The sequence below is a fragment of the Anneissia japonica genome, unplaced genomic scaffold (assembly GCF_011630105.1).
Source record: "Anneissia japonica isolate Jap-2015-1 unplaced genomic scaffold, ASM1163010v1 scaffold287790_len634930_cov199, whole genome shotgun sequence".
Taxonomy (NCBI): domain Eukaryota; kingdom Metazoa; phylum Echinodermata; class Crinoidea; order Comatulida; family Comatulidae; genus Anneissia; species Anneissia japonica.
The window spans coordinates 518,946-531,825 of record NW_022748191.1 but is presented as its reverse complement, the minus strand read 5'-3'; the positions used below and the strand labels follow the sequence as shown (position 1 = coordinate 531,825).

Here is a 12,880-nt window from a genome sequence, read left to right as displayed (position 1 = left end):
ACTAGTCAAACTTGCAACACACGATGATTATACAGAGAGCATCTATTTCTTCCATGCTTTTGGAAGCTAAATGCTGCGTAAAAGCTAATAAACTGTCAAGTAACTTCAGGCTGTAATTCTTGTTGAGGATAATCACATTCTGAAGGCCGGGAGAAGTGCAATACGGATGACGACCGACAGCATTGCACTGATCCTAACCTCCAGAAATGTAACCATATTAAATAGCTTCCCCAGTAACACCAAGAGATATCTGGAACCGATGTCATCATTAGCATTCTCCAGGCCGGGACAAGTGCAATACGAATTAGGTATCTGACAGCATTGCACTGCTCCTAACCTCCAGAAACGCAGCCATATTACAGAGCTACAACTAATTCACACTGACAGTCATTTGGAACGGGTGTTAGCATCAGCCGTCTCCAGGCCGGGACAAGTGCAATACTTTGCTTGCACACTAGCATTGTGCTTGTCTAGACCGGAAGACGAATTACATGATTTTTGAAGTAACAACTTTCTGTTAAGTACACTGTAGTGCTGTAGACCAATGTTGAATTAATGACTGAAAGGTAGAGTTCCGGTGTAATTGCATATTACCTCAATGATTAATTGAAGTTTGATTTATTGTTTTAATCTTGCCACGTATTCAACGCTTCTCCTGAACCTAACAGCTTGGCTCAAAGGCCGGGAGGAGTGCAATACTTGATACTTGTACAACAGCATAGCACAGCTCACAACCTTCAAGACAAGCTTACCAGCTTCACTCCAGAAATTTCATCTTGTTCGCTTCTGCAAGCAAATTGAATTGTTACCAAGGACCTATTCTCCACTGGGAGTTGCAAGGAATAAGTCAGTCATGCCATAATTCCTTAATCTGAGCACATCCACTAGGCTAATAAATACTCACCTTGCTTTATCTAGACGGGCATCCACTGGTTTCATATCTTCAAAGTGCTTCTTGATCAGATCCTAAAAAAAAAAAAAAAAAAAAAAAAAAGCCTCAATGACCATAAAATCTGTAACAATTAAAATTTATATAGAGAATATAAAGCCAAATTTGACAACACTTGAGCAATCTGTAGATTATATTAAAAACATATTACCTAATGAACTGTAAGAGGTCCGAGTCTCGGGGTTTCAAGAAGTACTACCACGAACAAGAGGGCATCCTTTAAAAGGAGAGTTTTAAACTATATTCAAATTCTAATAGGGCGCCCCCCACCAACCCCTATTTTGTGGTATACTTTTCTTTGTCTCATTGTGTGCACACAAAATCAGGGAAGTCGGACCTCTTGTAATTCTATATTCTTTGATTATATACATATAGACTTATTTTGAAGTCGTAAATCAGGTGCTCAGTAATCATGGCACAAAAGAGACGCGACTAATTCTTTAAACTAATCTAACCCACCACACATGAACTATTACAAACACGTCTAACATTCATTCTGTATTGCTACATCTCAGATTAAAAATGATTGCACCAACACTTTCTCATTCTTTAACAGCTCAGTATATTTATATTTTTAAGTATAGAAAGATGAATACAAGCCCAGAAAATTTACTTGGTCAACACATTAAGCAATGCAAATCTAAAAGCAGAGAGAAAATAAGAATATTAAACGACTAACAGTATCTTGAAAATGATTATTCTGTTCTGAATTTTCTCTTTGAACTTACTGGAGTAAATGATGATGGAAGATTTGATATTGCCACTGATTTACTGGAAGACCTGGCATACGGTTTAGTAGGCTTTGCAGACTTTGCTCCTAGCCTCCGTTGCATGCGAGGGGGTAATTCACTTTCAACATTAGAGTTTGCTTGTTGGGTTGAAACCTTAAAAGATAATGCATGGTTAATAGACAGGCAGTTACATATTTTCACATTATCCTTACTATTTTTTTTAAAGGCATTTAGGTAATGTTAAATACTACAGTCTTGCACTCTGTCATTAAATATTCTATATCATCTTGAAGAAAAATAGTGCAATCTACCTTAAAGATTGAAATACTTTCAACAGCTTAGTTTTACAGCAAAAAATTTATACTGTTTATCGACCAAAAAAATCCGTATTGTTTATTTTGATATGATGATGATGTTTTTCTTTTATTTTTATAGCTGAAATATATAAGGAATTATTTTAAACATAAATAAACAAATAAGTAATTTTCACTCAAATTCAAAGAGGCATAGAGTAACAAAGTCTTTAGCAGATGACATTTAGCTACATCATCAATAGAAAATGTGGCTACTGCTGATTTGAGTAAGGTGTGCACTATATTTACCTTGACAGGTTTGAGTGAAGGTCCAGATATGCCATTTCTGGGAACACTACTCAACAATGGACCCAAATTTACTCGTCTTGCTGAGCTAATATTCCTGCGTGGGATATTCGCTGGAGGTCTGGACTTAGTGGCTGACTGCGGTCCATAATTTCTTTGTACAGGAGCCCTTCTAGAGGCAAAAAAAGGAGGCTTCGATGGATAGCGGCTCGTCTATAAAAACAGAGTGAAGAAATTAGAGAAATACCAATTAACTGGCACAGATGAATGCAACACATAAAAGCTTTAAGTGTATTTGCAGTTTCATGCATGTTAATCAATACAGATGTACTTATTAACTACAATACCTAATGTTATTTTCTTCATAAATTTTGATTGTGCTGGAAACGAGAATAAAAAAAACCTACAACACTGGTACTAATTGACAAAATAGATCTGGTCACTTTCACTGCAAGTTTTTTTTTTAGCACTTCAGTTTACAACTTGGCTTTTAGATTAGTAGAATATTAAACATGGTAACAGGATATATCATTCCCATGACAACTGACCTTCTTTGATACTTTTCTCTTCTTTTGAGTCCTTTGCCTCGATACTAAGCTATGAACATGAGCTGAAGCTGCATCAGCAACAGGACAGCATATCCAAGCACCATCACTTCCCCTGTACACATGGAAATAACAGTAAAATATATAATGTCCATTGGGATACAAAAACAAAGACCTTGAAATGTCATCTCCATTAGGACTTTTACCGCAAAACACACAACAGTTAAAATGGAAATAATACAATACACAATCTCTTAGGTTTGACTGTATATATAGCTTGTTTTAAGCAAACATTTTTTTGACGATATCTAATGGAAGGTGGTCAAATAATACAAACTGTTTTTTCATTTACCAAAAATAGTTATGCCAAAAGGGTGGTCATAAAAAAGAATACAATGTTGGGATGTAAACAGTTCAGTAATCAAATTGATCGATGCACAATTGCCTTAATAGTGAATGAAGCATAATTTCTTTTGGGAAGAATTCATAAGGGTAGTAGATTAATATAGCTATGTTTTAAAAACTTATAATTGAAAATATATCATATGTTTATTTTAATATATTCATTGTAAATATATTACTTTATATTTTATATATAATCTACATAATTTCTCACATCAAATCAGATTTCTGGCTGCCCGAATTTAAATGCATACTTTATTTAGATTATGAGTCAGCATTGCAGTGTACACAACAAGTCACTAACACCTTATATGCTTCCAACATCATAATATTGTCAGCTCAAACTAAGCCACACCTACACAAACCTCAGGAATTTCATGATTAACAATTAAAGGATTGAGAATGTGGTTAATCTAATCTACCATACCCACCATATATCTTACCTCTGAATAGTCACTACATCAGGAATAGACTTCAAATACTCTTCCAACGTACGAAAACCGAACCGGTTAAAAGGAATATGGTCACCAATCAGGGACCTATAGTCACCTTTATGATATAAGTAATAATTTTTATAAATTTAAGTATATATATAATTTACAGCAAATTAATCAACGTTTCTTTAAAGAGATTGGTATTATATAAGCAATGTCAATTGGCATTCTGCAAACTTTTTACTTCACAGCCTACTTAAGATTCTGGGCACCATTTCCAGGCCAAGCCACGCAAGGGACTAGCTTGGTAAAGTGCTGACCATGAAAATTACCCACATGCATTACTTGGCCATTTTTCCTTATATACGGGGTACGATTGTACGAAAGTGGATAATGTAAAATGAGCGATTTCTTTAGAATTAATTTAAATTAAATAAATTGTTATATAATATATTGTTCCTTTAAGTCACTAAAAGTTTAGAAAATATGTTTACTGGCTAGTAATTGCAGTGGTACACCTCCTTTCTGCGAAATGAGGAGTGAACGTAGCAGCTTTTTAACATCTTCTGGTTGTGCCATAATACTGGTATTTAATGCAACCGACTTCAAATTTTGCGCAGTGCCATTTAATTCTGAGGACTGAATGCCTGTAGAAGAATAAATAATGATATCAAACACTTGAAATACCTCAAATACCTTTGAAATAGATTATTAAATACATTGCTCTAGACCTCATGATATGTTATTAACACTTAACTTCAGGTGTGGTTTTATGTTGCATGCAAAATAATGCATTCTAAGCATTTAGACTGACATCAAAGTTCCAAACACAAGTACTTCTTGTTACTTCGTATAAAACAGAAATTCAAACACTATCCAAACGCCTTAAACCACTAAAATCATTTGGAATTTAATTTCATGTTGATGTTAAAAATTGCCATACAAATAAATATGTTAACCTTCTGAATACCAGTTTAGCCCTTTATATAAATAACCATGAAATTGTCATCCTAGGACATTGGAAAACTTCAAGGCTCAGTGGCCCCACCACCATAACTACATGCCTGTTAGCTTGAAGAATAAAATTGGGTTCCATGATTGTAAAGGCAATTGATAGGCAAAAAGGCTGAATAATGTTTTTATACAGTAAATGGTAAAATGTTTTTTATAAATGGTCAACTACGTTTTAACATAAATTTGCTTTGAAAATTCAAGTTAGTTTTCTTGACGTATTCCCTGCGCAAACAAAATCACTTACAGTGTTGAAGATCAGTCATTATATGATCCTAGCCTACATCATTTTACGGTCTTTCCATATAAAAAAAACAAAATATCAGATACCATCAACTGCATTTCAATTTTTTAAATGCTAACAAATAAAACCATGAATTTGGTAGCACATATTCCTTGGATAAAAAACAAAACAGTACAGTATGTAAATGGGAGCCCGAAACCTTCCATGCAAAAATAACCAACTTTAATGAGTTTGCAATCAACATAAAAGTCAAAAAATTGATATTGGAATGTCTATCCACCTGTTGCATTTTAAAAATATATTTGCTGCAGGGCATCTCATAAAACAACTTTCATGTCAAAAAAATGTTATCTATTCTAAGGCCACTGACAAAATGATGTCATTTTACGAAGTAAACAGATTCAAGCACCGACTGTCAAACAAAAAGTTGACAAAATTTTGTCAAAATTGGCTATCTAGCCTACAGTAGGCTGCCTAGATTGACTAACACTTATCTAAACTTACTTGTCTTCATTGTAAAATATTATATTAAAACATTATTTATTATAAAAAAACTAATTGTTTAAACACAAACACGATCGCGTTGTGACTTCGCTGTCAGGAAGTACAATGTGGTATGGAAAATCCAGATAGATCGTTCTGGGCATGCGTATAAACATGCATGGGCAGTTTTGAAGCAAACAGTTTGGGTGAATCAATCCAACGTTCGTGTTTTTAAATGAAAGCTACATTTCTCAAGGTGAAGAAATGAATGCAAAAAGATCAAGTATGAACTTGGGCTGATAAACCAACATTGTAAGATAACATTGTTTTGTGTTTAAAAAAATATTTTCACACTCCCTCTTCTTCAAACTAGGATACATCGACAGCATTGTTTATTTTGAATTATTTTACACCATGGCTAAAGATACGGTACCGTATCGGAACTTCCGATTGCTAAAGGTACGGTAAATGATATTATGTCATGATTAGCCAATAGAAATGATAGACTCCATTTTGGCTTTTTTGCAAAGTCGACGTCGCGATCATGAGAAACATGTGGCGCAAACACAAATTTATGTCATAATAGGCCCATTTCATGGATTTCGATTGGGGCTTATCACAATGTTTGGGTTAAAAGTCCTTTTCTGTTGTTCTTGCGTATTTTATGGTCTACCATAGAGAATGGTCTACTAACGCTAGGCTTAGGAGTAGGGCCTAGGCCGAATACCCGCCTAGGGGCCTATGCTTATAAGCGTACTACTAGGCTAGGCTTAGTACTGTAGTGCTACTATTCGAAGCCTAGCCTAAGCCTATAGAATAGTAGGCACTAGTTATTATTGCTGATTGAAATAGCCAACCAAGCAACATGGCGATTGTAATTATCAGTGAGAGTAAACTTTATTTGTAGTAGTAGCTTATAAGCCTACAGTGCGTATACTACAGGGAATTAGTATGCACAGTAGCAGGAGTAGCTAAGGCCTAGGCCTGGCTTCTACTATTAAAATAGTTTACTCTTGCTTGATGTTGCCAAGTCTAGCAAAACTGCTATCCATTTTATTTGCTATAGGGCCTCGGGCTACAGAATATTAATCAACTTGTCAACAACACCCGCGAACGAACAAAATTTCTTATCTTCGATCGTTGCTAAAACCATCTAAAACACACTCACTATTCTTGCAGCAGCAGTGCACTGACGTCGGGCATGTATCGGCGTTTCTATTGGCTAATCATGACGTAATATCATTTACCGTACCTTTAACAATCAGAAGTTTCGATACGGTACCGTATCTCTAGCCACGGCGATTATTTTATTGACGATATTTTAAAGCATCGCGGAAGACGCATCAAGCGTCACGGCCAGCTTAGGGGCGTCACGGTACTGTGACGCTTTAAGGGCCTGGGGAGAAGACCGATTGTAACCGTAACGATCACTGGTAATTGTGCTGAAATTATGCCTGACAAGGCCTGCTATGCCTAAAATAGCAATCATAAACACTGTACTATGTAGGCCTAACCTTACCAGAAAGCACTGTAGTATTTTCCTGCACATGTCATTAGAACTGAAATTCTGTGGTGTGAAAATAAAGTACAGCATTGTACATTCTTTTGAAAGTTATATATTACTGTATGTTGTTGGTTGATTTTTTGGCTAATGTTTACTAGGCCTACTATAGTACCTTTCCATTGCTTTGTACCTCTAAAATCGACTATTTAAGCCCTTAAAGGTATGTTCACACACACACAGCGCAAGGCTGGCGTAGTGTACGCCTTTGTGTGTGAACTAGGCACTCGCACACCTCCATGGCGTTATTAACGCTACCTGCAGACCCCAGATTAGTTAACGCCACAGGGCTTACGCCAGTGATGCTTGAATGATCTGACCTCATTTCAAGAGATTGACCAATCACGATTGCAATAGATTAGTTATTTTGATCTCTTTCCTGTGCTCTATATAAATAAAATGGTAGGCCTAAAGGGGTTCTTTTTCTATTGCATTTTACTTAGTTTGCATTGTATACGATTTGTTGATTGTGTTTTGTAAGATATTTAGACTGTCTATTAAAACCTGCATTAACAATTGTTCCACAATGCTAGCTGAAAAATCAGAAGTAAAATTGTTCATTTAAAATACAATGATCATAAACTTCACTTCGAACAATTCTCAGATTTAAAAGTTTTAATGATGCACTGTAAATATTTTACTACAGTTAAGAACCCGTACATTATTTAAAACTGAAAACTATTCCACCATAGGCCTATATTACTACTAGTTTAACGCCAGCATTAATATAGCGAACGCCGTTTGGAATTTCAATCTGTGGATTAGCTTTAATGCTGGTGTAAGCTACGCCAGTCTTACACCGTGTGTGTGTGAACATAGCCTAACTTTACTGAAATGTTGGGAGGAGAACACCCCCACTACCAAACCCAGACCCCCCCCCCATTAGGGCTTCACCCTCCAATGGCGCTACGTGCTACCTCCTAAATATATTCCTACCTCTTTTCCTCTTTCAGATGTTGGCAGGTATGAACTATAATAGGCCTAAATAATATCAATCTTCTAAGAACAGACATAGGCCTAATGAAGCAACAAATTCTACGAAGTTCAGAAAAAAAAAATGATAGGCCTAGGCTATGACATTGTAGCCTAGTAATAGTATAATATTAGTATACAGTGGTAATGTTTTCTCACCCAAACCACAAAACCACAATTGCCGACTTGGCGCCTACTAACCACGTTGTGACATACAAGAAAGTCAGCCATGCTGCCCATTCATTGAACTAGCAGCAGTAAACTAAGATTGAATAAGATTATTCATCATAAGAACAATTTTGGTGGAAAAATATAACAAAATAATATAAAACTAGTTCAACTTTAGATGAAAGTCAGTTATTGAGAAACGAAGAATACAAGGTACAGAAAGTTCAAGTAAAGAGAGTACGAAGAAATGGTGGCGTACGAAGTAGGTAGCACGAAATCACGAAAACGAGACTAGCTGGAACGCTTGAAAAGAGAAGCAATGCTGGGGGTGACCTGTTCACTGCTTGCTAGCGATTTGTTGACTGACCTGTAAAGAGACTCGAAAAAACACAACTAAAATTCCACCAAACGCAAACTTTACGATCCAAACTATATACTACCGTCTTCTATAGATGTTTAGACAAGACTTGCTTACAAGTATTAAACATTAACAATTAATTTAAAGTGCGTTTTTGGAACCAAAACAATCACAAAAATTCCCGCTTTACTTACCACGTGCAAATGGCCTTCCAATGTAATCAGCTATATGTTTCGGAACATTTCGTTAATTTCCGGATAATACCGTAAAGATTAATCTGTCAATCCCATCAACCAATAACGAAGTATGTATTATAATGGACCAATCAACAAATAGCGAGCAAATAAGTTACTAATTAGTTGTTTTGTTATTATTACTTAAATATAAATAAATATATAAATTAATAACTAGAATGAAAGGGAACGCTTCATCAGTTACGCTAACAATAAAGCAATCATGTGTATTACGTTGTACATTTTTCGAGATGTTTATATGACACGGAAATGTTACAATACCAAGTATGAGACGCACATAGTGCAGCGGAAGTGGCAGTATATATATTTATTGCAATTTATTATTATTACAACTTTAGGAAATTGACTGTAAATTAATATAAGCTGTTAATACATATTTCAAATGTTATATTTTGTATTCTAATAATATATAACAATAAGAATGGTTAATCGATTTAGTTGTTTCTTCTGTCAAAGCATGTATTATCTGTGTGGATTCCATACTATTTGCGCTATTAATTTATAATTTAGTCGTATAGAGGGCAGCACATACAAAAACATGGTGATGGATGGATGATGTGCTATATGTTTCTCATTATTTCATTCAGATCATCGGATCGTGGAAATCCTTTGTGTGTCGTGAACTTGGTAAGTTTTGTTTCTTTCGAAATATTAAATTGCTCACGCATTGCTGCAAATATCATGTTGTTCTGTGCTTTATAATATGAAAAATAAGATACCTAACTAGGCCTAGGGCGCCTAGGCCCTTGGCCTATATATGTGGCCAGTTTTTAATTGACATCTCATACGAATCGTAACGTCAGCTAGCTAGGATGCTGCTGATATAAATATATAAGGGTCAAGGAAGGCCTGTCATATAGGCTTTCTAGGCCTTCAAGTTCTAGCTAGGTAAGAAAGATGGCAGGTTAGAAACGTATATAGGCCTAGGCTACGTTAAGTACTGTAATGTAGAGTGAAGAAGGAAGTTCAAGCAACGTCTGAAAGAGTAAAAAGTCCTAACCTACTACACTACTACTGTGGTGTTGGGAGGGGGGGGTGGTGTGAGGGAAATGAATTGTTTGTACAAAAAAAAAGTATCCAGCAGCTACCAGCACTTCATCATGGTATGGTAACCTGTCATAAATAAAATATAATAAAATCAATTTCCTTTTTAGATTACATATCCTGATTTGATCTATATTATTTTGGCAGAATACGGTACCGTACCATAGGCATTTGCCTATCTAAATAACGTTATTTTGACTGCCAATCCCTACCTAAGGGCACATAGAAAAAATTATTAGTATTAGATTATCACTCTTTTTTTTTTTTAATTTATGAAGAAGGGCGGGTTTTTAAAAATTTTTATAACCGGTACAATAACTTATTTTGCTTTTGTTTTTATTGATGAGGGAGGGACTGTTTATATTTGGCCTGGACCGGTAATAGCACATATTGTATAAAAACTGGTTTAATTTTATAGTTTTTTAAAGAAAATGATCTTGAAGTCACAAAATTGCATTGTTATTTTATGCTGTTGAAATAATTGATGCGGTAAAAAGAATTTTTTTTTTATTCCCGCATCAATATTTCCCGAATTTTTGACGCGGACGGGAGTGATAATATAAATTTTTCTATTTGCCCTAATATTGTGTTCTAAAAGCACATTTTAGACCATACTAAGCCATAAAAACTGTGAACCCTTATAAGGGAGTTTTTATTCTGGGCCGTTGACCAAGGCCTTGTCAACCCCTTGGCTCGGAACCCTTAGTCTGATATGTCAGACCCCTTTTCGGCAACATTCTGGCGCCACCGCTGGCTGTCGCCAACCCTGACCTTCTTTTTTATTTACCAAAATAGCATGGGGTACCATACCTCGAAAGGAGACACATCATTTAATAATATTAATATTATACTAGATCGATGTATTTACTACTGTTTATATATAGTCAAAACCAGACTGTATAGTAAGGCCTGCCCTTTGAAAATACTGTATCATTCACGCTAAAATTTGGCCTACAAATCTTTCTTCACATTTTAATCTTATGTAAACAATGTATTATGCAGTAATTATTATTTTACGCACCTACTTTTCCTAGCAATTTTCCACGCAAATTATGGTTTTAAGGTATCATTCAAACAATTAAAAAATTTTACAGTATGGGTCAAAAGTAGGCCCAGCCTGCTGCCTGGTTGTAAAGTACCAGTATAATAAATCTGCTTAGTTGACAAAACTAAAGGTACTAAAGCCACTGTGTGTGCGCCAAACCATACAGATCCTTTCAGATCTTTTAGTACAGTTTCGTCCTCTGCTCTTGTTTTGTTTAAGTTGTAGAGCTGAAATACATGTTACGATAGCACATCATATTTTAGATGCGATGTTTATTCGTTGGTCCTGTTTGTAATATATTGCACATGATGTTTAAAGTATGCATACTCTTCGAAAAAAAAGAAGGGGATTGTCTCAATGTGTGCTTACCACCCAAACTGGAAAGAAGTCTTAGGACTTAGTGGGTTATCCTTGGTGCGATTCAAACTGGAATACTCATATCCTGTCTTAAACCTACCCTACCCAATTTATCCTGATGCAATTAAAGTCAAAACCTGGCCTATGTAGGTAAATAAAAAAGAATTATTTGAAAAAATTAATAATTTTAATGTAAGGTTATTTTTTTTTAGATTACTATAGTACAGTACATCACAATAGAGAACACTTCAATAGTAAGAATTAAGAATACATATTTTAAAATTCAGACCTTTTAAACTTATAAAATTGTGCAATTCACTTTATGTAATCAAAGCGAGTACTGTAAATTAACATAATGTTTTGTGCAAGATGAAATTGTCTTTTTTTGTGAAAATTGTGCAATTTATCTTTTTTTTTCAGTAGTCTTTTTGTGTGGCAAGATTGTGATCTTTTCTGCTAGATAGAAGAGTAGATTCAAGATTCAAAATAACTTTTTTGCAAATTTAAGGAAAATTTGAAATCTACAGAATAACTCAATGTAACAATATTAAAAACTATTCTAATATGATTTGTTGTATGAGACATCAGAGGAATACTGTATGTTTTTTTGCCCAAAGTATATCATTAACATATTTTTATGTGCAATATATTTCCTTTGTGAGAGAGGATTTAATATCAGTTCATCTTGGGAAGACCTTTATTTTTTTTTTGGGTGCAAGAGAAGTTTGTTATTTATAATGTTTGCAATCAAGATGATAATCTGCATTTGACAAAGTACCATATAGAAAAAAAAATTATAAGACGTGAATCAATAGTTTCAAGATTCAAGTTTCAAGATTCTTTTATTGGTCAAACACAAGTAATAATGTAAACATTAAACATGGTTGAAAGCTTTGATTGGTTATGCATAACATTTATATATTATATTACATTGTCTAAAATCTGTTACTAAAATATAAAACATCAAGATACACATACTGCACTAATAACAACCATTGATAAAATTTTAAATGTTACAAGCATGTCAAAATATTTCAACATTAAGAGGAGGTAAAATATTAAAACACTAAAAGCAGTTAAAAAAGTAAAAGAATTAAAAACAGCATTTGGCTGTTTATCGTTTTAAAATATCAATAAAATCTATAGTATAACCGCAATTATGGGTAAACCTCCAGGACCAAAAAATGTCTCCTTATAGGCATGTCCTCTTAATAGGAGTACTCTTATTTAGTTTCCTAAATAATAGGGATGTTTAATGCGTAGTTAAAAGCAATGAATTAAATACTAAATGTAGTTTAGGTTTAATTGGCCCACGTATGAGTTATAATACAAGTGTTTGTGTTTAAAACAATAATTATCAATGTCAGTTTTATACATTTCACAATAAATATAAATTTGATTAAAACAATAGAATTTGTATTTACTTCAATTCAAGATAATGTGCTATTAATGGATGATCAAATCTTATATATTCTTACTACTGCATACACAAGGCTGCTGAATAGCTTATATGGATTTAAAGGTTCAGCTTATAATATTCCTATATTTGAGAAATTGCCAAAATTTATAAAATATTGTTTCTAAAGGAACAAATACTGTGGAATAATCCAAGTATTGAAATCCCATATGAAAGTACTTTTTTTCACAGGGACAATGAAAAATTAATCCCATGGCTAAGGGCCAAAATTGACTAGATTATTTTAATATTATATACAGTAAAGTA

General features: G+C 34.3%; 2 protein-coding genes across 5 annotated transcripts in view; one reads left to right on the top strand and one right to left on the bottom strand.

The window, feature by feature from the left end:
* Nucleotides 1–8,777, bottom strand: part of LOC117120691 (tudor domain-containing protein 7-like) — a 33,513-nt gene extending 24,736 nt beyond the window's left edge. The window contains exons 1-7 of one of the 3 annotated variants that reach the window (XM_033265723.1): nt 8,652–8,777; nt 4,155–4,307; nt 3,670–3,775; nt 2,828–2,939; nt 2,283–2,492; nt 1,678–1,833; nt 905–966 (exon numbers count right to left, since the gene is read on the bottom strand). In XM_033265723.1, coding sequence (XP_033121614.1) covers nt 905–966; nt 1,678–1,833; nt 2,283–2,492; nt 2,828–2,939; nt 3,670–3,775; nt 4,155–4,239 — 731 coding nt within the window. In that variant the 5' untranslated portion in view covers nt 4,240–4,307; nt 8,652–8,777. Of the gene's footprint in view, nt 1–904; nt 967–1,677; nt 1,834–2,282; nt 2,493–2,827; nt 2,940–3,669; nt 3,776–4,154; nt 4,308–8,358; nt 8,625–8,651 lie in introns of those variants that run through there. The other 2 variants (XM_033265725.1, XM_033265724.1) reach the window with 2 other exon arrangements.
* A 453-nt stretch (nt 8,778–9,230) lies between these two features.
* The window catches only part of LOC117120689 (exostosin-like 3), a 37,763-nt gene continuing 34,113 nt past the window's right edge, over nt 9,231–12,880 (top strand). Inside the window, exon 1 of one of the 2 annotated variants that reach the window (XM_033265719.1) lies at nt 9,231–9,338. The gene's annotated coding sequence lies outside the window, so the exon portion shown is untranslated. The remainder of the gene's footprint in view (nt 9,339–12,880) is intronic. The other variant, XM_033265720.1, reaches the window with a different exon arrangement.